Source organism: Drosophila subpulchrella, unplaced genomic scaffold (assembly GCF_014743375.2).
Source record: "Drosophila subpulchrella strain 33 F10 #4 breed RU33 unplaced genomic scaffold, RU_Dsub_v1.1 Primary Assembly Seq22, whole genome shotgun sequence".
Classification (NCBI taxonomy): Eukaryota; Metazoa; Arthropoda; class Insecta; order Diptera; family Drosophilidae; genus Drosophila; species Drosophila subpulchrella.
In genome coordinates, this window is record NW_023665540.1 from 369,282 (window position 1) to 392,314 (window position 23,033).

At 41.3% G+C, this 23,033-nt stretch overlaps 1 protein-coding gene across 9 annotated transcripts in view; it reads right to left on the reverse strand.

Annotated features, from left to right (window-relative positions):
- The window catches only part of LOC119559353 (UDP-N-acetylglucosamine--peptide N-acetylglucosaminyltransferase 110 kDa subunit), a 286,535-nt gene that overhangs the window by 156,709 nt on the left and 106,793 nt on the right, over nucleotides 1–23,033 (reverse strand). For all 9 annotated transcript variants that reach the window (XR_005220745.1, XR_005220746.1, XM_037872397.1 and 6 more), the window contains 3 exons: nucleotides 18,354–18,537; nucleotides 18,230–18,298; nucleotides 17,729–17,925 (listed from right to left, as the gene is read on the reverse strand). Coding sequence is in view for 7 of the 9 variants with exons in the window: in XM_037872397.1 (XP_037728325.1) it covers nucleotides 17,729–17,925; nucleotides 18,230–18,298; nucleotides 18,354–18,537 (450 nt within the window). In the remaining 2 variants the exon portion in view is untranslated. The remainder of the gene's footprint in view (nucleotides 1–17,728; nucleotides 17,926–18,229; nucleotides 18,299–18,353; nucleotides 18,538–23,033) is intronic.

The window sequence follows — 23,033 nt, forward strand, 5'->3', positions numbered from 1 at the left end:
GTCCCTTTAGCTGAGTAACGGGTATATGATAGTTCTTCCTTGTTTTATTTTCGTAAATTACATATCGAAGGTTTTAAAAAATATCTAATAACAATAAAAACATGAACACAATAAGCAATTCACTTTGAATCAAAGCGTATTGTGTACTCGAGAAAACGATTTTTCATTATATTTTGATGAATACTGTGAGTGTTTTTCATATAAAATGCAAATGTTCGATAAATAGTTTAAAGCTTTACTGTTCAAAGATCCCCAGGTATTTATTTATTTATAACGAAGTATATTTAGCTTATTGATAGTTTTACATTTGTCTGGGGAGTCTTGCCACTTACAACGTTTGTACAGCAAAACTTTAATCAATTTATCTAACATAAGCATTTTATGTGAATAGCACTCATCATTTTCATCAAACCACGATGAAAAATCTCTTTCTCCAGTACACGTTACACATTTACTCATTTTAAATTGCTTAATGTGTTCTTGTTTTTATTGTTATTAAAAATGTTTTCAAAAACCTTGATATGTATTTTACATACATTAAAAAAATATCTGAAGGAGCACTTAACTTTTCAAAGTCCGAATCGTTACAGAAATTTTTTTCTGCAAAAAAAATTTCGGAAAGCGAATTTAACATTTCTTCCGTTTTTAAAATAATCGCTTCACATCTTTTGCAGTTGTTTGATTTTAAAAATCAAGTGAAACATATGCTGAATACCTGGAGATTGCTTAAAACACCATGAACACCAAAGACCATTGAATAGTTTATATTATCTTTGATGAACACCATGTTCATTTTATTTAATTGTTTAAATAAAACACCGATTGCATAAAAAAAAAGTTGTTCGCAGTCGGAGTTGAACTCCAACATGCAATTCCCGTGGTTGAGCGACTAGACCCCTGGCCTACAGGCCATTGACACCTCACGTTAGTCAAGTGCGACATTGAGCCCTTATTGCAGCAGACCACACAAAATGATACACCAACACAACCAAAGAGCTTTACACGGACAACACACACAAGCAAGATCGAAAATCCACATCGAAAATCCACACCAAAAATGTTGCCGTACATTCCGTTGTATGGTTGTTACTCATCTTGTAGTTTATATTATCTTTGGTGCAACCATCATTGCGCACATCGCTATACCAAAGAGCCAACTGTCAAGGATGGACAAATTGGCAACACCAGCTGCTAAGCGATGTCTACCCCAATCTAACTTTAAATCACTCGGTAACTTAGCAATCGGTATTCCTGTACTCCTGCTGAAATCATTGTGGAACAGTAATTCTGGACTTTCAGTGGCAGTCGTATTACGGATTTAAAATGGTTGGGTTTAATGGGCGGCTCACCTTTTAGCTTCCGTTGCAAGGTAGCGCGCACTATTTCTGAACGCCCATACAACATCCTTAGCGTTCCGATCGCATAAGGTAACGTAACTGGGATCATAAGCTTTCCCCGATCGGCTTCTAGCGCAGATCCCTTCAGGCACTTCTGAAGTCTGATAAGATTTTCTTCGTTGGTGAGTCCACATCTTCCGGTTGATGGTTCATACTTGTTCTCTCTCACTCTTCGCGACTTCCGCTAAAAACTGGCAGGTCTCGTTATATGACCTGACGCGATTAAACTTGAGCTGCATAAGGGAGCAGCGTGCCGGCACACTGTGGCACATGTCCTCCTGGTCCAACGTTACCAGCATTAAGCCCAGCATTTTTAAGGGCGTTACATTGAGAGAAACTATTATTTGTGTTATACTGTGGCACGAAACCCAGTCCATTGGCTGACGGAACGAACCCTGCTGCACCATTTTGCTGTACAAACATTGGTGCATTGTTTGCTGGCATGAAACCGACAGTGTTACATAGTTGCGATATTTGTTGGTATAAACTGTTTTTCTGAAGATTCGCATAGGATATGCGTTCGGTATAAGTTCGTCGCCGTTCGATCCGTATAAAAAGACGTTGCCCTTTGCGCATTCATGTTTCCCGTGGTCGCTTGATGAGTGAACTGCTGCCTTGCCAAACTCTGCGGAACGTCGTAACCGGAATGGTTTAAATTGATCGGATTACTCGCTTATGCAAGCGACATAATATGGATCTAAAGTATCACAGTCTGTCCGGTAGGATTTCTGACTTCAAAACCTTTGAATGGCCCAGTTAAGATGCATCCTGCTCTTCCAATTGAACCTGCTCCAAATTCCGTGTTTTGTGAATTCTGTTCACCAGATCCGAGGCCAATTGCATCATCCATTTCCCACTTTTGACGTCACTTCCTGTACAAGTATTACTATGCAAGTTAACTAGGTCAACCGGGCGACGGTGATGACCGATCGTCCAAGAGCTCGCTCCGGCCAAACTGCTGACACAGCGTCTGGCCGGATGCCCATGCATAGCCGGCAAGCACAGCATATTTGCGTGGCCACCATGAAGTCCAATTTTTGTTAGCTGTAAGTCAGTTCCCTTTTGACGTTCATTAAATAATGAACAAAAGTTTTATGCTAAACAACTCCGGCAACTGCCGTTAAATTTGTATTCATTTAATCTTGACTGAGTCTCTAGGCCAGCAAGAAAAGAAGGACAGTTCTCCTTCCAGCGTAATCTTCCTAATTCTACAACTGATGAACGACGGCCAACCGACCCGTCTGGGAAGAACTTACAGCGAGGGACGCGGGGGTGTCCCCGCGCCCACCTACTTATTAACGTAGCACCACAGCTCTGCATTGAATCACAAACGGCCAGCCGGCTTTTTAACATAGTGACTGCTGCGAGGGACTAACCCCGCATCCACGTACGAGCATCGGCCAGCCACCCGGCCGTCTACAACCCACTGCTCCTGCTCCGGGCCTCTCCGCGGCCGCGATTAAGAGGTCTGGCTTAGTAAAGGTTTAATTGACGCTCAACACAAAATACCCACTGCGGTAAAAAGTAGGGAACCATGTAAGTAAGAAAATCCATACACACATTACTTCCCTACATCTGCATAAGCATTGTTAAAATTCACATACACTGCAGAAAAACCTGTAGCTCCATACTAATATTTCACATTAATATCGTACTTAACTAACACTCTTTAATTTATTGGCAGCTTGATATAAAAATATTACATTATATATATATTTTTACATAATAATATATTTTTTACATAATAATTATATATCATTAGAATATATAATTAATAGTGACAGATTGCTATTCAAGATATTTATTATTGCGTATTGTTTGCATATTATTTTATTTTTTATGAATAAATAAATGAATATTCTGGTGCAGCTATACAGAAAATATGAAAGTTAAATATCTCAACCGAAGCTAAAAAATAAATTACTAAGACAAGATTTGAATACTAACTGATCATAATTAATAAAAAAAACCGCCTCATTCCTTCGTTTAATTGTGTGCATTTAATTCAGCTTTTATATGTCTCTTTGCTTATGCTCGAATTCTTGACATTAGCTTCGCAGTCTTAGTTGTCTTATTGTCCCCCACTCCACTTTTGCGAACCCGATACGGCCGCGCATGCATTTGTGTGGCAATTTGTTATATTAGGAATAAGGTTAGGGGTCCCGCTGATGCTGTGCTATCTTCGTTTGGGACTATGTTGAATTTCGACGCGATTATAAATCGTTTGGACTTCACATACAGTGACAAGCGACCGATGCACGTCATCGAGCAAGAGTTAGGCACTCTAAGACACTGTGGTCTAACTTTGTTACAGTACTATGATGAGGTTGAGAAGAAACTCACCTTATTAACAAACAAGGTCAATATAACATATGAGGCGGTCATGGCTTTGCGGGTATTTATCTCCGGGCTAAAGCGCAACCTCACGGATGTGCTTTTCTCGGCAAAACCAAAAGACATGGCGACAGCTCTCGCCTTGGCGCAGGAAGTCGAATCCAACCATGAGAGATACATATTCGCAACAACGTTTGCAAGGAACCAAGAGGATAAAGAGCGCAAGCAATTCCCAAAAGCGCAGGAACGGCAACAAGCCCCCCCACAAACAAATTCTCAAATAGGTACCGGGAAGAACCCGCACTTTACTAAAAACTACAAGGCGCAAGTACATTCTGATCCACGCAGCGACAGGCTTCCGGGAAACACACCGGAGCCCATGAACGTGGATCCGTCGCTTTCCAAATTGTTACAGCCGCCCCGTGCCCCGGCTTACCAGTACGTGAAGGCGGCTGCGTCTGGACGCTCGGGCCCTCACAAGAGGCAAAGAGTTAACCTCACTGCTCAGGGCACAAATACTTCTGACAAGGCATAGGCCGACGCAGCCTCCAGTGCAGCGGAAAAGGTAGACGATGACGCCATCTGCGAATATGACTCGGATGCCATTAATTTTTTCGGGGAAAATCCCTGCTACCATTCATCAGACGAAGAGTAGCGGGGATCGTCATGAGACTTCTCATCGATACGGGCGCGGCCAAGAATTTCATCCGACCATACGAAGGATTGAAAGGCGTCCGCCCGGTAGAAACTCCGTTTAAACTTCATTCCATTCATAGCGTCACCACTATCACGAAGAAATGCTTCGTGTCAATTTTTAATTTAATTTTCTTAATTCTTCATTTTACATGACTTGTCCTCCTTTGATGCAATCATCGGTCTCGACCTCTTAGAACAGGCGGGGGCATCATTTTGTCTAGCTTCTGGCCGCCTTAAATGGGGCACCGAAGAAGAGAAGATTGATTTTCACTCATGCCCCAATGTCAATTTCACTGAAGTGGACTGCCCGGATGCACCACCTTTGGTCAGAAAAGCGTTTTTGAAAATGCTCAGCGACAGGAAAAATGCGTTCGCAGACCCTAATGAGGCCCTACCTTACAACACGTCGGTGGTAGCTACCATAAGAACTGTTGACGAGGAGCCTATCTATGCCAAATTTTACACATATCCAATGGGAGCAGCCGATTTCGTCAATGGCGAAATTCAAGATCTGTTAAAAAATGGCATAATCCAAAAGTCGAAATCCCCCTACAATAACCCAATATGGGTAGTAGATAAAAAGGGTACCGACGAAACTGGCAAGCGGAAAATGCGTTTGGTGTTGGACTTTCGCAAGCTGAACGAGAAAACAATACCCGACCGATACCCCATGCCGAACATCTCGATGATATTAGGAAACTTAGGCAAGGCCAAGTATTTCACAACACTGGACTTGAAGTCCGGTTATCATCAAATCACACTGGCAGAACGCGACCGTGAAAAAACTTCCTTTTCCGTTAGCGGAGGAAAATACGAGTTTCGCAGATTGCCATTTGGATTAAAAAATGCGGCCAGCATTTTCCAAAGAACAATTTACGATATACTGCGAGAGCAGATCGGCAAATTTTGCTATGTCTATGTTGATGATGTTATCGTTTTCTCAGAGGACGAAAACTCCCACATCCGGCACGAAGATTGGGTTCTTAAGAGCCTGCACGATGCCAACATGAGGGTATCAGCGCAAAAATAAATTTTTTTTCAAGAAAAGCGTTAGCTTTTTAGGGTTCATAGTCACCAACAACGGGGCCACTACAGACCCGGAAAAAACCAAGGCCATTCAGGAATTCCCGGAGCCTAAAAACATATTTGAGGTCAGATAATTCCTGGGCTTGGCTAGCTAGCTGCGTAACATTCTGGCCTCCGAGGATGTCGTCCTCAGATATCCCGACTACAAAAAGGCATTTGATCTAGCGACAGATGCCTCAGCGCACGGCATTGGCGCGGTGCTATCCCAAGAGGGGCGACCCATAACTATGATCTCCAGACCCTTAAGGGACAGAGAAGTTAACTACGCTACCAACGAAAGAGAGCTGTTAGCCATAGTTTGGGCGCAGGCCAAACTGCGCCATTATTTGTATGCAGTTAAAGATATAAATAGCTTTACTGATCACCAACCGTTGACCTTCGCAGTGTCGGAATCCAATCCGAATGCGAAAGTCAAAAGGTGGAAAGCTCACATCGACGAGTCCGGCGCTAAAATTTTTTACAAGCCCGGCAAAGAAAACCTCGTTGCGGATGCTCTTTCAAGGCAACAACTTAACGTTGTGGAAGAGGAAGAAGCTTTTTCGTGCGCAGCCACAATTTGCAGTGAGCTGTCACTGACCCACACAATTAAAATTACGGACAAGCCTTTGAGTTGCTTTCAAAACCAGATAACTCTGGAGGAAGCACGCTTTCCGTCAAAACGCAGCTTCGTACTTTTCGGAAACAAAAGACGGCATAACATTGACTTCACATGCAAGGAGTCAATGCTTGAGGAGCTCGCGGACATTATTGGCGTAAACGCCATTCATTGCGATTTGCACACGCTAGCGATGATACAGGACGAATTGGTTCGGCAATTCCCTGCCACCAAAATTTGGCATTGCAAATACCGCGTAACGGATATTTTTGCAGTCGCTGAGAGGCGAGAAGTTCTCACTGTCAAGCATAACAGGGCTCACAGATCGGCCCAAGAAAATGTGAAGCAGGTACTCTCAGAATACTACTTCCCGAAAATGGCCAAGCTAGCGAGCAAGATTGTAGCCAATTGCAAGACATGCGCTAAGGCAAAATATGACAGACATCCCAAGAAACATGAGCTTGGTGAAACACCAGTCCCATCTCATGTAGGAGAATTGCTACATATAGACATTTTCTCCAGACAAAAAATATTTCCTTACGTGCGTTGACAAATTCTCGAAATTTGCCATGGTCCAGCTAATTCCCTCTAGAACCATAGAGGATCTCAAGCCGGCGCTGCTGCAACTCATGAATATTTTCCCTAGAACCAAGGTCATATATTGCGACAACGAACCATCGTTGAATTCGCACACCATTTTGACCATGCTGGAAAACCATTTCGGCGTTAGCATCTCGAATGTACCGCCCCTCCACAGTGTCTCAAACGGACATATGGAACGTTTCCGCAGCATTCTGGTAGAGCTTGCTAGATGTCTTAAAATTGATAAAGGCATTAGTGACACCGTTGAGTTAATTCTGCTGGCCACTGCCAGATATAACAAATCTATCCATTCGGTCATCGACAAGAGGCCAGCCGACGTGGTTCAAACACAATCGAATTAAACACGCCCAAGACAAACTCCGAAACAGGAAAAATGCTTCCCGACAAAACAGTCCTCATTAAGGGGAGGGTGGTCCACAAGCAATACCTTAGGTAGGCCAAGCATAATCATGATATCGCTCGCCTGATAAATTTACATTTTTTATTACTTTTATCCCTAGCCACTTGGCGTAAGTTTTTATACCCGTTACTCGTAGAGTAAAAGGGTATACTAGGTTCGTCGGAAACAATGTAACAGGCAGAAGGAAGCGTTTTCGACCCCATAAAGTATATATATTCTTGATCAGGATCACTAGCCGAGTCGATCTAGCCATGTCCGTCTGTCCGTCTGTCTGTCCGGATGAACGCTGAGATCTCGGAAACTATAAAAGCTAGGCAATTGAGACTTGGCGTGCAGATTCCTGAGCTTCTTACGCAGCGCAAGTTTGTTTCAGTAGACTGCCACGCCCACTCTACCGCCCACAAACCGCCCAAAACTGTGGCTCCTACAGTTTTGATGCTAGAATAAAAATTTTAACTGAAATGTATTGCTCTCATCAATACCTATCGATTGAACAAAAAAAAAAGTTTGCCACGCCCACTTAAACGCCCACAAACCGCCCTCAAACTTCGAAAAAAAAAGTTAATATGAACGCGGATATCTCGGAAAATATCAACGATAGAGATATTGGATTTCAGATTTAGATTCCGTAGGCTTGAGCGCATCGCATGTTTGTTACGCGGATATGCCACGCCCACTCTAACGCTCACAAACCGCCCAAGCCTGTGGCTCCCACAATTTTCATGCTAGTTAAAAAATTTTAACTGAAATGTATTGGTCTCGTCAATTCCTATCGATTGATCCAAAAAAAAACTTTGCCACGCCCACTCTAACGCCAACATCGCTTAAATCTTTCTACCGCCGGTAGGTGGCGCATTTCAATCTCGCTTTGTTGCTTGCATATCTCCATTTTCCTTTGGTCCCTTTAGCTGAGTAACGGGTATCTGATAGTCGAAGTACTCGACTATAGCGTTCTTCCTTGTTTATTACTATTATTTTTAATCGTGCATCATTTTACATGCTTTGGTGGTGAGCTACCCCGTTTGAACAAACAATTCAGTATATCCGAATTACGGGTTTACACCCATACCCCTGCTATTCCTTTTGGCCAGAACATCGGCACGCGTCACGGACTACGCAGAAGCTAAATACATTCCCATCGTTGATGGTCGAATTTTGGTATGGGAGGAATTCGCATTTGTAAAACACTCAGCGAATCTCTCAGGATATAGGCGCGTGGTAGAAGAGACTGACGGAATGACCAACATGTTCCCCCAGTCACACATGCAAATACTCTTGAGCGTTGATGTCGCTCACCTGCGCGACCTGCTCGACTCATTAAGCATCCATCATAGAGTAGCAGGAGCTTAGACTTCCTATGGACGGCGTTGAAGGTAGTGGCGGGAACGCCAGACGCTGAAGACTTTGAAAAAATTAAATTTAATGAATTTCAACTCATAAATGCAAACAATAGACAAGTAAATATCAATAACAAAGTACAGGACCAAATCAAAAGAATTTCCACAACTGTCAATAAACTTTTGAGGTCGGCTAAAGAATCCCAAATTGATACGGGACACCTATTCGAGATGTTACTAACTCGAAATAGGATGATCGCAATGGAGCTGCAAAATGTAATGCTCGCAGTAGCTCTTGCTAAAGTTAATATCGTTAGCCCTAGCATATTAGATCATGTAGACCTGGAAAGTGTGTGGATGGAAGAGCCCACCGAGACCGCGATTGATGACGTTTTGTCTGTAGCATCCGTTAAAATCCTACAATCCGTTAACATTTTACACTTTACTATTAAATTTCTTAAAATTAAGTCAGCCTGCAATAAAATTACTATTTTTCCCGTGTCGCATTACGTCACCATGCTCAGACTGGAGGATAACGTAATGACGGAATGCGGTGCGGAGATCCACACGGTAAAGAATTGCTCCACATCACCAGGGGCTACGTTTTGCAAGCTGGCGCTAAGAAGATCGTGCGCCCAAGAGCTCCACGCTGGAGGCACGGCGCATTACGAGATCCAGCAAAGTGACCTGCATCCCGTTACTTACGTCGACGATGGGATTGTCATTATAAACGATCGCCCGGCTCGCGTGAGTGTGGACAACGGCACTTATGCCCATATACGGGGTACATACCTCATCACCTTTTCCGAGAGTGCCACGGTCAACGAAACCCGACTTGTCAACCATGACACAGCCCAGAAAAGGACTCCAGGAGTAGCCAGCTCACCTTCCTTGAATATCACCATAGAGCAGAACGTTCTTAGTCTTCCATACCTTCACCGTTTGAGTGAGATTAATTTGGAGCATATAAAAACATTCGGGAAGAAGGCCAACGACTATTGGTCATATCAGATGGTACTAATTGCAGGAGCAATATGCAGCGCGTTGATCTGCATCGGTTTGACCTATCGGCGGGTCACCCAGGCCGGAAGAACTGCGGCCCAGCTAAAAGAGATGATTGCCCAAATAGGGTCGGCCGAGGGCGGCCTCATTCCTGAGGGGGGATTAGTTTAGTAAGTCAACCGGGCGACGGCGATGACCGATCGTCCAAGAGCTCGCTCCGGCCAAACACAGCGTCTAGCCGGATGCCCATGCATAGCCGGCGAGCACAGCATACTTGCGTGGCCGCCATGAAGTCCAATTTTTGTTAGCTGTAAGTCAGTTCCCTTTTGGCGTTCATTAAATAAAGAACAAAAGTTCTATGCTAAGCAACTTCGGCAACTGCCGTTAAATTTGTATTCATTTAATCTTGACTGAGTCTCTAGGCCAGCAAGAAAAGAAGGACCGTTCTCCTTCCAGCGGCCGGCCGACCTTTCAACATAGTGACTGCTGCGAGGGACTAACCCCGCATCCACGTACGAGCATCGGCAACCCACTGCTGCTGCTACGGGCCTCTCCGCGGCCACGATTAAGAGACCTGACTTAGTAAAGGTTAAATTTGCATTTTACCAGCCAAAGCCGTCGAAGCTTGCTCATTTAGCTCTTGTTAATGACTATCGTGTATACTCTGTCCTTACTCTCTACACACTTGGTAAAATAATGCTTTCTCAAAAGCACGTGCACCCTTGGCACCGAATTTTCCAGATGGCAAAGTATTTGAGAATGTTGGGATACTCAGGGTCCCAGAGGGTTTCCCACTTATATCGAGCTCTTGTTTAGCATACAGGTAGCTGAAATACTTGTGGTTTGCCGCTCTTCAACTTCTAATCACGTTTCTTCTTCTAAAATTACCAAGTTTTTCAATACACAATGGATGGCTCGAGGAAAATCTATCGGTGGCACACATTCAATGGAGATACGAAGAAAACGATACTACGAAATTCCCGGATACAGAGCTATGACTTACGGGAACGTCGAACATGGCAAAGCACCAGATCGAAATAAAGGAAAACAAGCCAATCAAGCGAAGATACTACCCCAAGAACCCAAAAATCCAAGGGAAGATCAAGGCAAATGGACGAGCTTCTCAAAATGGGGTTCATAAAACACGCAAAAAGCAAGTACAACTCCCCCATTGTGATGGTGAAAAAGACTGTGCGTCGACTTCAGACAAATAAACGCGAAGTCTGTTAAGGATGCCTACCCAATGCCCCGCATAAACTATATCCTAGTCCAACTTAGGGAAGCGCGGTACATCAGCAGCTTGGACCTAAAGGATGGATACTGGCAAATCCCACTGGAAGAAAGCAGCAGGCAATACACGGCTTTCACAGTGCCAGTCAAAAGTGTGTTCCGATGGAGGGTAATGCCGTTTGGATTGTACTCGGCGTCTGCAACCTTTCAGCGGGTTTTGGAACAAGTAATTGGCCCCGAAATATCACCTCACGCAATCGCCTACCGATCACTAGTAGATCGGACGTATGCTAGAAGAAGACAAGGAAAACCTGAGAAAAGTGTTCCGGCGTCTAAAGGAAGCAAACCTGAAGCTGAACTCGGAAAAATTTCAATTTGTTAAGAAGGACAACGGCGCCAATGGCTTTAGGAGTTTTCAGCTGGACTAATGAAATGAGCAAAAACATAAGTACCCAGCCGCAGAAGTACCCTGACTATGTGATAAAGGGGGAGACTTTATATAGAAATGTACCACATAGAGCGGGCAGCGAAGACGTCGCGTCATGGAAGATGTGCGTACCAAAGTCGTTTCGGGAAACAGTATTAAAGGAAAACCACGACGCACCATCGGCGGGACACGTAGGAAGCCGAAGGACTATTGCACGGTTGGCAGCCCGATACTACTGGCCAGGTATCCATAGAGACGCACAAGCCCATGTGAGGAAATGCAAGACATGCATGAGATTTAAGCCAAATCAAATGCAGGCGGCTGGCAAAATTCTAACCCAAGTGGCAGAAGAACTGTGGGCCACGGTATGCGCGGACTTCGTCCGACCCCTACCACGATCTAAGGACGGCAACCAAATGCTGCTGGACCTGATAGATAGATTCTTAAAATGGACGGAACTAGTGCCGCTGCGCAGTGCGACAGCCGAGTCGCTTAAAAAAGCGTTTAGGGAGCTCATACTCGCAGAGTTCAGGGTCCCAAAGGTGGTCATGCGAACCGGCTCTTCAAGAGTTTCGTAACCGAAATGGGTATCAGACAGCAGTTTTCCGCACCCTGCACGCCGCAGGAAAACCCAACAGAGCGAGCAAACAGGACGGTGAAGACCATGATGGCGCGGTTCTCAGGGCAGGACCAAAGGAACTGGGAGGAAAAGTAGCCGGAGATTATGCTAGCAGTGAGCACGAGCATATCGGAGTCCTCTGGTTATACCCCATCTTTTCTTACCCAAGGCAAGGAGCCACGACTCCCGAACGCCCTGTTTGATCGGAAAACCGGTTACCTATTACGCCACGTAGAAAGCAGTATGCGCGGAGGGGGAAAGCAACACAAGTCGCGCAGACCAGACACCGGAAGAACTCACCTACTTGTTACCCGTGGAAATAGGGGAGGGGACGGTGTAGATTCAGATCCAGCTGGTCAAACAAGATAGAAAACACGCATCGCACCAACAATTAACACGAAGAAACACGGAAAACCATGAAATGAACTAAGTTAAGGCCGGTCCAACCAAAATTGAAACTTCAAACTAAGGCCACACGGTATTCAAAACCGCTGGGAGCAATGGCCCTAAAATTAAGGAAACAAACGGCATAGTCTGATCGAAGCTGGAAAAGAAACAAACAATCACTGTGCACGGCAGTCCACGTAGTAACGAAGCGCACCAGGAGGGTGTGCGAAGGCGACTACTATATATACACGAAGAAATTAAAGTCTTCGGTAATCGTCCGATAGTTTTGAGTAATACATCAATCGAAAGGTATTGCGAAAACTAAAAGGATTGCATACCAAGAATTTTAAAAAATCAATTGGTTTGGGAGAAAGAGCGGTGAAAGTGTAAACGTGAAAATATAGATAATTTGATCTGTTGGGGCCAGTAGGGATAAATACCCCCCGCTATTAAAATACGCGTCTAATGACATATTAACTTTTTAAATTGGATGCTCCGTTCAAATGTAATACGCAAAACAAGATTATGGGGGAATTCTCAAAATGAAAATGTTATTTTGTTTGTCAGTTTGTCCCAAAACGTTACTTTAGAGTCCTGAAAATTCTAGACGGTGTTAAACAGCTCAATATTAGAAACATTAGTTTTTCCACTTTTGGAAAAAACTAGCTAGTTTGGCGAGAACACAGCTATAAATAGCTATCTTTTGTACACCCGTAACTTGTTAACTACTAAATCTACAGGCTTGTGGTATATGTTGTTAGAAAGGTATTTTGAAATGCTTTGTACGTCGTTTTCCCGTTTAAATATTATGGGCAAACGTTTTTTTAAGTCAAATTTTTGCAGATTTTTTACTGGTTTTTAAAAACGGCTCTAGCTATTTCAAATTACATTTTAAGGTGTATAGCCCTAGGGATTCCTCAACTTTTGACACACTACACATTGTTGTAAAGTCTCGTTTCAAAGTTAATAATAAAAAAAAATGGCCACATTTTAGAAAATCGAACACTGCCTGCGCATTGACCTTTTTTGTGCGTACCCAAACTCTATTTGAAGGTCCTGCAAATTTAAGACGATGTTAAACAGCTTAATATAAGAAACTTTAGTTTCACCACTTTTGGAAAAACTCGTTAGTTTGGCAGAAAAGCAGGTCTAAATAGCTATATTTAGTACACCCGTAACTTGTATATTACTAAAGCTAAAGGCTTGTGCTAATATCGTTAAAATTTCGAAATACTTTGAACTCCTGCCTTTTATTCCTTCTCTGGTAAAAACATCTGACGAAAACTAAGTTTGCACTTTTTTTAAACATCCGTTTACACTGCGAAAAAGTATTTAAATGTGAGCTCCACAGAATTGCATTCGAAATACCTACCTTTACAGCGGAATAAAAGTAAACACCATTATATTAATTTTTAACTTAAACATGACTTTTGATCATGGTCCGATCATAACTAGTTGTACAACAATCAAAATATATTGCAAAACCTAAAAGGATTGCATACAAAAACTGTAACAATTTTAATTCGTTTTGGAAAAAATTCGGTGAAAGTGTAAAAGTAAAAATTAAGAAAATTGAAGCTGTATGAAGATGAATTATGTGATTGATGTTTAGAACAAAAACTTCTGAGGTAAAAATCTAGTGACGATCGCACCTTCAGCAAACAAAAGTTCTGATATAAACTTTTGTGACGAAAATAAATTATTCGATTTACTAAAAAAATACAAATAAATATTTAACGGCAAGGCGAAGACAGTTTGGAGAACAAGAAGTTGAACAAGAATGGATGTTGGAGCGGGGTGGCTTGATCGCTGACATAGATGAAGTCCCAAGAACGAAGGGTACGCAAAAAAACACGCGGGTACTTTGAGGTTTTTTGCGCGACGTGCATAGGTGTTTATTGGTACACTTGGACATAAGAACTAGTTAAGCCTAACTTAACTTAAGCGCTCCAGTGCGGAGCGGAGACTTAGGGGAGAGATGGAGAGGGAGAGCGGACGGCAGTGCGAGCGCGCGAGTTGTACACATCTGGATAAAACTGCCGCTCGACACTGCCTCCTGAAATTAAACGCCCTTTTGACGTAAACAAAGGAAGTAAGCTTCGGCAAGCCGAAGTTTGTATACCCTTGCAGTTGTAATTATTAAATGTAATTCGAAATTCTTAAAAATACAAATAATGATATTCCCAATAGTATAAGATAATATGTCAAAAAACACAGAAGCTATAATTTGTTTCATATTATATATTATTTTAACACCAATTTTCCGATCGTTCCCATGGCAGCTACATATATGATACAGTCGTTCGATTTTGATAAAATTAAATTTTAAATTCAGAACTAATAAAAAAATGTTATTTCCAAGCGTAGGAGGTTATATGTTAAAAAAACCGGAGCTTTAATTTGTTTCATATACATCATCAGTAATCACATCACGACAGCTGCGGAGAACATGGACGACAGTCAATAGGGTGAAGCTAGGGTGGAACGTTCGTCTACACTAGCCGTAAAGCGAAGTGAACTGCTAGACAGCTTCCTGGCGTTAGTCTTGACTATCAGCGCGAACTGAGGGAAACCCTAGTGGGACCGTCCGGGACAAAGCAAGGGACAGGCAGGACAGTAAAAGCGAGGCACCTAGTCTGAGAACGGTGACGCTTCCGGAGACAAGCGGCCTCGAGAAAACGTGTCGGCGAGCGAGCAGAGGCGAGGGACACCAGGAGCATCTCGAGCTACAGGACGGATCACGGAGTCAAGACGAGCACCATCAGCACCCACTGGAGTCAGAGCGTGACGACACGGAAATAAATCCATTGTAAAATTTCGAATTCTGTGCTTTCTCACTAATCTACGGGGCAGTCACTTAATATAAATTTGGTGGGACGAACACACAATATACTGAGCTAGCCGCTCGAATTTTGTAGCGAGCAGACCAACAAAATCAGTTCGAATAGGAATGAACAAGAGGTGGCTCGCACACTCTTTAGCCAAGTAGCCATGCCCGTCTGTCCGAGTGAACTCCGTGATCTCAGAAACTATAAAAGCTACAATATTGGGATAAGCCATGAAGATTGTAGAGATTATTGCGTATCGCACGCAAATTCTAAAGCCCACAAACACCCATTACGCTGAAACCTGTCTAGCGGCAACAAATTTGGATGTGTTAATGGGATTTTTTGATTATAAATATCCATCTGTAAAAATTGTTTATATCGGACCATGCATTAAAAATTTAGAAGCAATTTAAGAAATCGACTCAAGGTAGCCCAGTGGCTACCCAGTCGCACACTCCTGAACTGATTAACGGGTATCTGATAGTTGGGACCCGTCGACTTTAACGTTCTCTCTTTTTGTAATTGTACTTTAGTCAAGTATAGCACACATAAAAGAAATTAAAGAATTCAACATATTCGGAGATTTTCCTCTCTTTCTTTGTCTTATAATCTACCTGCACTCAACAAAATCAGTTCGATACGGCACATTTTAAAACCACTTTAGCAAAATGTATAACACAGAAATAATTTTATATAAGGACTCACACAGAGTTTCAAACCTTTGCTATCACTGGTATTGTCTTTCGATCTTCTAGTCGTGGTAGCATAGCCCATTGCAAATTTTTGGCATTCTGTGAAACCCTGCAGATTCCCTATACGAGCATTAAGATCTCCAAAAATGAGGGTGCTTGCAGTGTTTGTTTCGAACTCAGCCTTCCAGTTGTTGCAGTTTTGGTAGGCGGGGATGATGAGGAGATTTTCCCCAGCTTCATTAAGGCTTATGACGTTTGTGGTACCAAAAGTTATAAAATTTGCATGAAGGCCTTTTGAAATTGTATTTAATGCTGTAGAGATGAACGCCACTGGTCATGTCGCGATTCGCGGAGCGAATAAGTTATTTATTACGGCTCCCGGTGAATCTGCTGCTTCCAATGCCCATGCTATCATTGCTAATAAGTATTTTTATACCCGCTACTCCTAGAATAAAAGGGTATAATAGATTCGTCGGAATGTATGTAACAGGTAGAATGAAGTGTTTCCGACCCCATAAAGTATATATATTCTTGATCAGAACCACTAGCCGAGTCAATCTAGCCGTGTCCTTCTGTCCGTATGAACGCTGAGATCTCGGAAACTATAGAAGCTAGAATGTTGGGACTTGGCATGCAGATTCTTGGGCTTCCTGCGCAGCGCAGGGTCACTCTAACGCCATAACACTAAAACCCGTCCAGTATCCCCATTTTTTATATTTTGTAAAAATTTAAATGAGTTTGTTTTTAAAATTATTGAAACCGGACCATTTCTTAAAAAGTTATAACCAAATAAAAATCAATATTTTGCAAATTTAATCGAGGGTGCACACCACATGTAGCAAATCAGCTGTTTTCACTAATACGCCACCAAGCCGCTAGGGGCGATACGGTGGCGTTAGGTGGCGCTAGCCACAAGCAAGCATTTCTGCAACAAGCAAGCAATACAATATTCCATAGTGTGGTTTAGAAGATTTCCTTAAATAATGTACCCGTTGCCCAGTAAGAGGGAGCAGAAAGGAGATGGAGATGTGCAGGGTATCACCCAGAGGCGTTTACATTATTATCTGGTAAACTCTTTTTTGTCAATCGATAGGTATTGACGAAACCATTACATTCCTCTTAAAATTGTTATTCTAGCATCAAAACTGTGGCCGCACAATTTTGGCTGGTTTGTGAGCGTAAAACATACGGATAACAAACATGCGCGAAACTTGCCCTTCAGCTTTTATAGTTCACTGCGTTTACACAGACATGCGGACATGGCTAGATCGACTCGGCAAGTGATCCTCAAAGCGTTTCCGACCCCATAAAGTATATATATTCTTGATCAGGATCACTAGCCGAGTCGATCTAGCCATGTCCGTCTGTCCGTCTGTCCGTCTGTCCGGATCAACGCTGAGATCTTGGAAACTATGAGAGCTAGGCTATTGAGATTTGGCGAGCAGATTCCTGAGCTTCTTACGCAGCGCAAGTTTGTTTCAGTAGAGTGCCACGCCCACTCTAACGCCCACAAACCGCCCAAAACTGTGGCTTCTACAGTTTTGATGCTAGAGTAAAAATTTAAACTGAAATGAATTGTTCTCATCAATACCTATCGATTGACCCAAAAAAAGTTTGCCACGCCCACTTTAACGCCCACAAACCGCCCACAAACTTCAAAAAATCGTAAATATGAACGCGGTTATCTCGGAAACTATCAAAGAAAGAGTATTGGGATTTCAGATTTAGATTCCGTAGCCTTGTACGCAGCGCAAGTTTGTTATGCGAATATGCCACGCCCACTCTAACGCCCACAAACCGCCCAAGCCTGTGGCGCCCACAAATTTTATGCTAGATTAAAAATTTTAACTGAAATGTATTGGTCTCGTCAATGCCTATCGATTGATCCAAAAAAAAAATTTGCCACGCCTACCCTAACGCCCACAATGCTTAAATCTGTCTTCCGCCGGTAGGTGGCGCATTTAAATCTCGCTTTGCTGCTTGCATATCTCCATTTCCCTTTGGTCCCTTTAGCTGAGTAACGGGTATCTGATAGTCGAGGTACTCGACTATAGCGTTCTTCCTTGTTTTATATAAAAAGACACGATGTGCTTACCTATCGAATATTCTTGCTTCCTTTAGAACATTTCCCAAATTAATGTATGCGTCCAAAAAGTTGGGATCCAGAGTTACAGCTTTTTCAAAGTGGTGTATTGCCAACCAAATCTCTCCCTGAGCGTTAAACACGCATCCTAGATTACTCCATGCAACTGCGAAGCCAGGACATGTTTCAATTGCCTTTAGGTAACAGGCCTACATATAAAATATTAATGTTAAGTTAATTTATTATTTGTGCGATTTTAAGGTATTCCTCAGGTTTCGTAAAAGAGCAAAATCGCAGACCACTAAAGATCAAAATCTTAGCAATACCCGAATTACCGACAGTACTTTATGAACCATCCGGTTTTTCTCTCCGGAATCGAAAACTAGGAATTTGGGAGTTACAGACATTTAATGCCAAACACATTTTTATCCATTTTCGAAGTCTTTACTAGGACTCTGCTATACTGTTATCAAGAACCTGGGTGCTATTTTACGATGCCTGGATTGTACATACTTTAGCTTCTTCCAAACGACCAAGGGCCTTAAGCAGATTTCCTAGGTCGCTGCGCACACAATACAGCTCCTACAAAAAAATGCATTGTAATTGTTATTTTAATAAAATAGGTTAGTAATCTTACGGGATTATATTGTAACGCCGTTATATATGCTTGTACAGCCGACTCCATATCTCTCGCAGCTACTAAAGCAGCAGCCAAGTTTATGTATCCATCAATAAAGTCAGGCTTTAGACGGACAGCTCTTCGATAGTTGTCTAAAGCTTCTTGCAATTGTCCACGCTCTTTATAAACATTTCCTAAGTTACTGAAATAATAAGTATTGTTAATAAAATATTTTTCGGTGGGGAAAAATAATATCTCAGTATATATAAAAGGGGAAAAATAAGGGTATAAGCGCAGAGTCCAAACCGCAAAAGGTCATCCACATTTTAACTCAACATTCCATTTAGGGCCTAAATGCACATTAAGATCCGCTTATTTGAATACCCTTGCAGAGGCTATTATGATTTCAGTCAGAAGTTTGCAACGCAGTGAAGGAGACGTTTCCCACCCTAAACCATAAACTATATATATTCTTGATCAGCATCACTAGACGAGTCGATCTAGCCATGTCCGTCTGTCCGTCCGTCCGTCCTTCCGTCTGTCCGTCCGTTTCTAAGCAAACTAGTCTCTCAGTTTTAAAGCTATCGGGCTGAAACTTGCCCAAAAGTCTTCTTTCTTTTGCAGGTGTTATATAAGTCGGAACCAGCGAGACCGGACAAATATATCTTATAGCTCCCTTCGGAATAATGGGAACAAAATTTTTTTAAATAATATCTGATGTTTTTTAACATATAACCTCCTACGCTTGGAAATAACATTTTTTAATTAGTTCTGAATTTCGAATTTAATTTTATCAAAATCGGACGACTATATCATATAGCTGTCATAGGAATAAATAAATTATAGTTTCGGTGTTTTTTGACATATCTTAAACTATTGGGAATATCATTTTTTGTATTTTTAGGAATTCCGAATTAAATTTAATAATTAAAACTGCAAGGGGATACAAAGTTCGGAATGCCGAAGTTACCTTCCTTTCTTGTTTAATTTTTTTTTTTAAATTTAAGTGATGTTTTGTTTTTATTATCCACAATCATATACATGCCAAAAATTATTAAAATTGGACCATTTTTTAAAATTTTTAACAACCAATAATAAACATTTAACAAATTCAACCGAGTGCGCGAGGGATGGAAATATATATATATATGCAGAAAATGGGCTGTTTACGAGATTTCACTAGCACGCCAAATAGCGTAAAATTAAGGTGGCGTTTAAAGGAATAGGATTGAACAAGAGGTGGCTCGCACACTCTTTAGCCAAGTAGCCATGCCCGTCTGTCCGAGTGAACTCCGTGATCTCAGAAACTATAAAAGCTACAATATTGGGATAAGCCATGAAGATTGTAGAGATTATTGCGTATCGCAAGACTTTAACGCCCACGCAAATTCTAAAGCCCACAAACACCCATTACGCTGAAACCTGTCTAGCGGCAACAAATTTGGATGTGTTAATGGGATTTTTTGATTATAAATATCCATCTGTAAAAATTGTTTATATCGGACCATGCATTAAAAATTTAGAAGCAATTTAAGAAATCGACTCAAGGTAGCCCAGTGGCTACCCAGTCGCACACTCCTGAACTGATTAACGGGTATCTGATAGTTGGGACCCGTCGACTTTAGCGTTCTCTCTTTTTGTAATTGTACTTTAGTCAAGTATAGCACACATAAAAGAAATTAAAGAATTCAACATATTCGAAGATTTTCCTCTCTTTCTTTGTCTTATAATCTACCTGCACTCCGCGCTCGCAGGGACAGATTTCGGCCAGTCCGTTATTTTTTTGCGTCTCTTCGTTATGTTTGGCTAGCGACTAACATTTCGGCGGAAAAATTTTCGTGGAGCAGCGATATGTGAATGCCATAATATTTTAGGAGCATTATTGTATATAAAAAAAAACAACTAATGTTGTTTTAAATGTTAATGTTGTTTATTTCATTATAGTAAAATTAAGTAAACTGAATTTACTTATAATGTTATGTTTACGTAATATACACTATTATTACAATATAATTTTTTAGTTTAGTTATCGAAATTTAGGCCGTTAAAAGGTCTTTAAATATTTAAAACATTTGAGTATTAGCATTTAAAAAAAATTGATATTGTACTTTTTACTCAAGGAGTAAAAATTATGTAGTCGGATATTTTTCGCTTTAGAAAGGGTATAGGTGCAGTGGCACACGCCAAAGCGAAGAGAAAACATAAGAAATCAAGTGAAGGGGTGAGAGGAAGACTTGGTGCATTCTGTATTAGTGATTGAAAAAGAAGCATCCATTTGAATTGTGCGGATCAGAGTTACTTTAATCGTTTCTCAAAGTTAAAATTATAAAGTCAGATAAGTGTTACATTAAGTCTAAGCCGTTGAGCATTAAACTAACTTTAAAGGTACGTAAGTTTTAAAACTGTTTTATGGGTTTGACAAAATAACCCAAAAAATCAAGTTCCGTTGGCCGAAAGAGGATTAATAAAATAAATTACATAACGTCATTAAAAAAAAATCATTTGTGCACGTTTTTAATAATTAACTTCTGTAAACAACTCTCTTTTTCCGGGCAAGACTAAATGTTTAATTGTGAAATATACAGCTACGCCCAAAAGCAGTGATTTTGCAATGCGCATTAGTTGAAAAAAGTTGAAACAATCGTTAAAATAGTTAAATTTACAATTTAAATAAATTGATAAATAAACAATTATTATCAATAAAATAATTATAAAAATATAATTAAAAAAACATTAATACAATAATAATAATTATTTATTTATCATTTTATTTGAATGGCATAAATAACTTTTATTGATAAATACATTTCATTTTAAATATGTATTGTAAATGTCTTATTTCTTCATTTTTATTTACATTTTTTAACAAAAATTTGATAAAATCTTTAATATTATATAATAAAACAAGAAAGAACGCTATAGTCGAGTGCCTCGACTATCAGATACCCATTACTCAGCTAAAGGGACCAAAGGGAAATGGAGATAAGCAAGCAGCAAAGCAAGACTGAAATGAAATGAAATGAAGACAGATTTAAGCGTTATGGGCGTTAGGGTGGGTGTGGCAAATTTTTTTTTGGGTCAATCGATAGGTATTGACGAGACCAATACAGTTCAGTTAAAATTGTATATCTAGCATGAAAATTGTGGGCGCCACAGGCTTGGGCGGTTTGTGGGCGTTAGAGTGGGCGTGGCATATTCGCGTAACAAAATTGCGCTGCGTACAAAGCTATGGAATCTAAATCTGAAATCCCGATTCTCTATCTTTGATAGTTTATCCACGTTCATATTTACGATTTTTTGAAGTTTGGGGGCGTTTTGTGGGCGATAAAGTGGGCGTGCCAAACTTTTTTTAGGTCAATCGATAGGTATTGATGAGAACAATACATTTCAGTTAAAATTTTTATTCTAGCATCAAAACTGTAGGAGCCACAGTTTTGGGCGGTTTGTGGGCGTAAAAGTGGGCGTGGCACTCTACTGAAACAAACTTGCGCTGCGTAAGAAGCTCAGGAATCTGCATGCCAAATCTCAATAGCCTAGCTCTTATAGTTTCCGAGATCTCAGCGTTCATCCGGACGGACGGACAGACGACTCGACTAGTGATCCTGATCAAGAATCTCGCTTTGCTGCTTGCATATCTCCATTTTCCTTTGGTCCCTTTAGCTGAGTAACGGGTATCTGATAGTCGAGGTACTCGACTATAGCGTTCTTCCTTGTTTATGTATCCTTAGTTCATGATTTCAAACTGTTCACACATGAACATGACATTATGTATAAGATCACATTGTTTACCTAAATCTTAAAATACCAATCTGTAAAAAATAAGGGTGCCCTTTCAGCACTTGATAAGTACTTGACCTCCTGTGAGGGGTTGTTGCATATATTTAGAGATAAGTGCACTCGGGGAGCTGAAATGCCGCCTATAGCACTTAGAATGATCCCACGCTCGGGTCACAACATTACCGCCGCAACGCGTCGGTCTAAAGATAAGTAATTGTAAGAATCTCATGAAACCTTTATAAGCTAGAACTTGTACAAAATAAAATCAGTTTGAAATTATAACTCAACAAATGTGGACGTCTCTCATTTGGACAGTTTTTACACTAGCCTTGACAGTTTGCTAAATAGTACTATTTACCTTTTTCAAGCTCCTTCTGCTAACTTAGCCTTACATTTTATTGTACGTGTGTGGGCACCTCTGCTCTAGACGGTGCGTAAAGGCTCTTAAGGTTTGCACGTTAACAGATTGCTAAATAGTGCTGTTTAATTAATAGTCAATACCGTGATTACCTAAACCATCATTATATAAACTACAAGGTGAGTTCCAAAGTAAACAGGACTTTTAAAAAAAAGACAGAACAAATAGTTTTTTCGGCAAAATCAATTTATTTTATTCAAAATAGTCTCCTTCTGCTTTAGTACAGCGCTTTGCACGGTCCAAAAGCATGTCGAACGAGTGTTTTAGCTCGTTGCCCGGTATGGCCGCCAGTATGCCGGTGCAAGCCTTTTGAAGGACCTCTACGTCTGCATAACGCTTTCCTTTTATCGGCAAATGCATTTTTCCGAAAAGGTAGAAGTCGCACGGCGCCATATCAGGTGAATACGGGGAGTGGTTGATGGTTAAAATGTGATTTTTGGCCAAATAGTCGGACACAAGCGTCGATCGATGAGACGGCGCATTATCGTGCAACAAACGCCAAC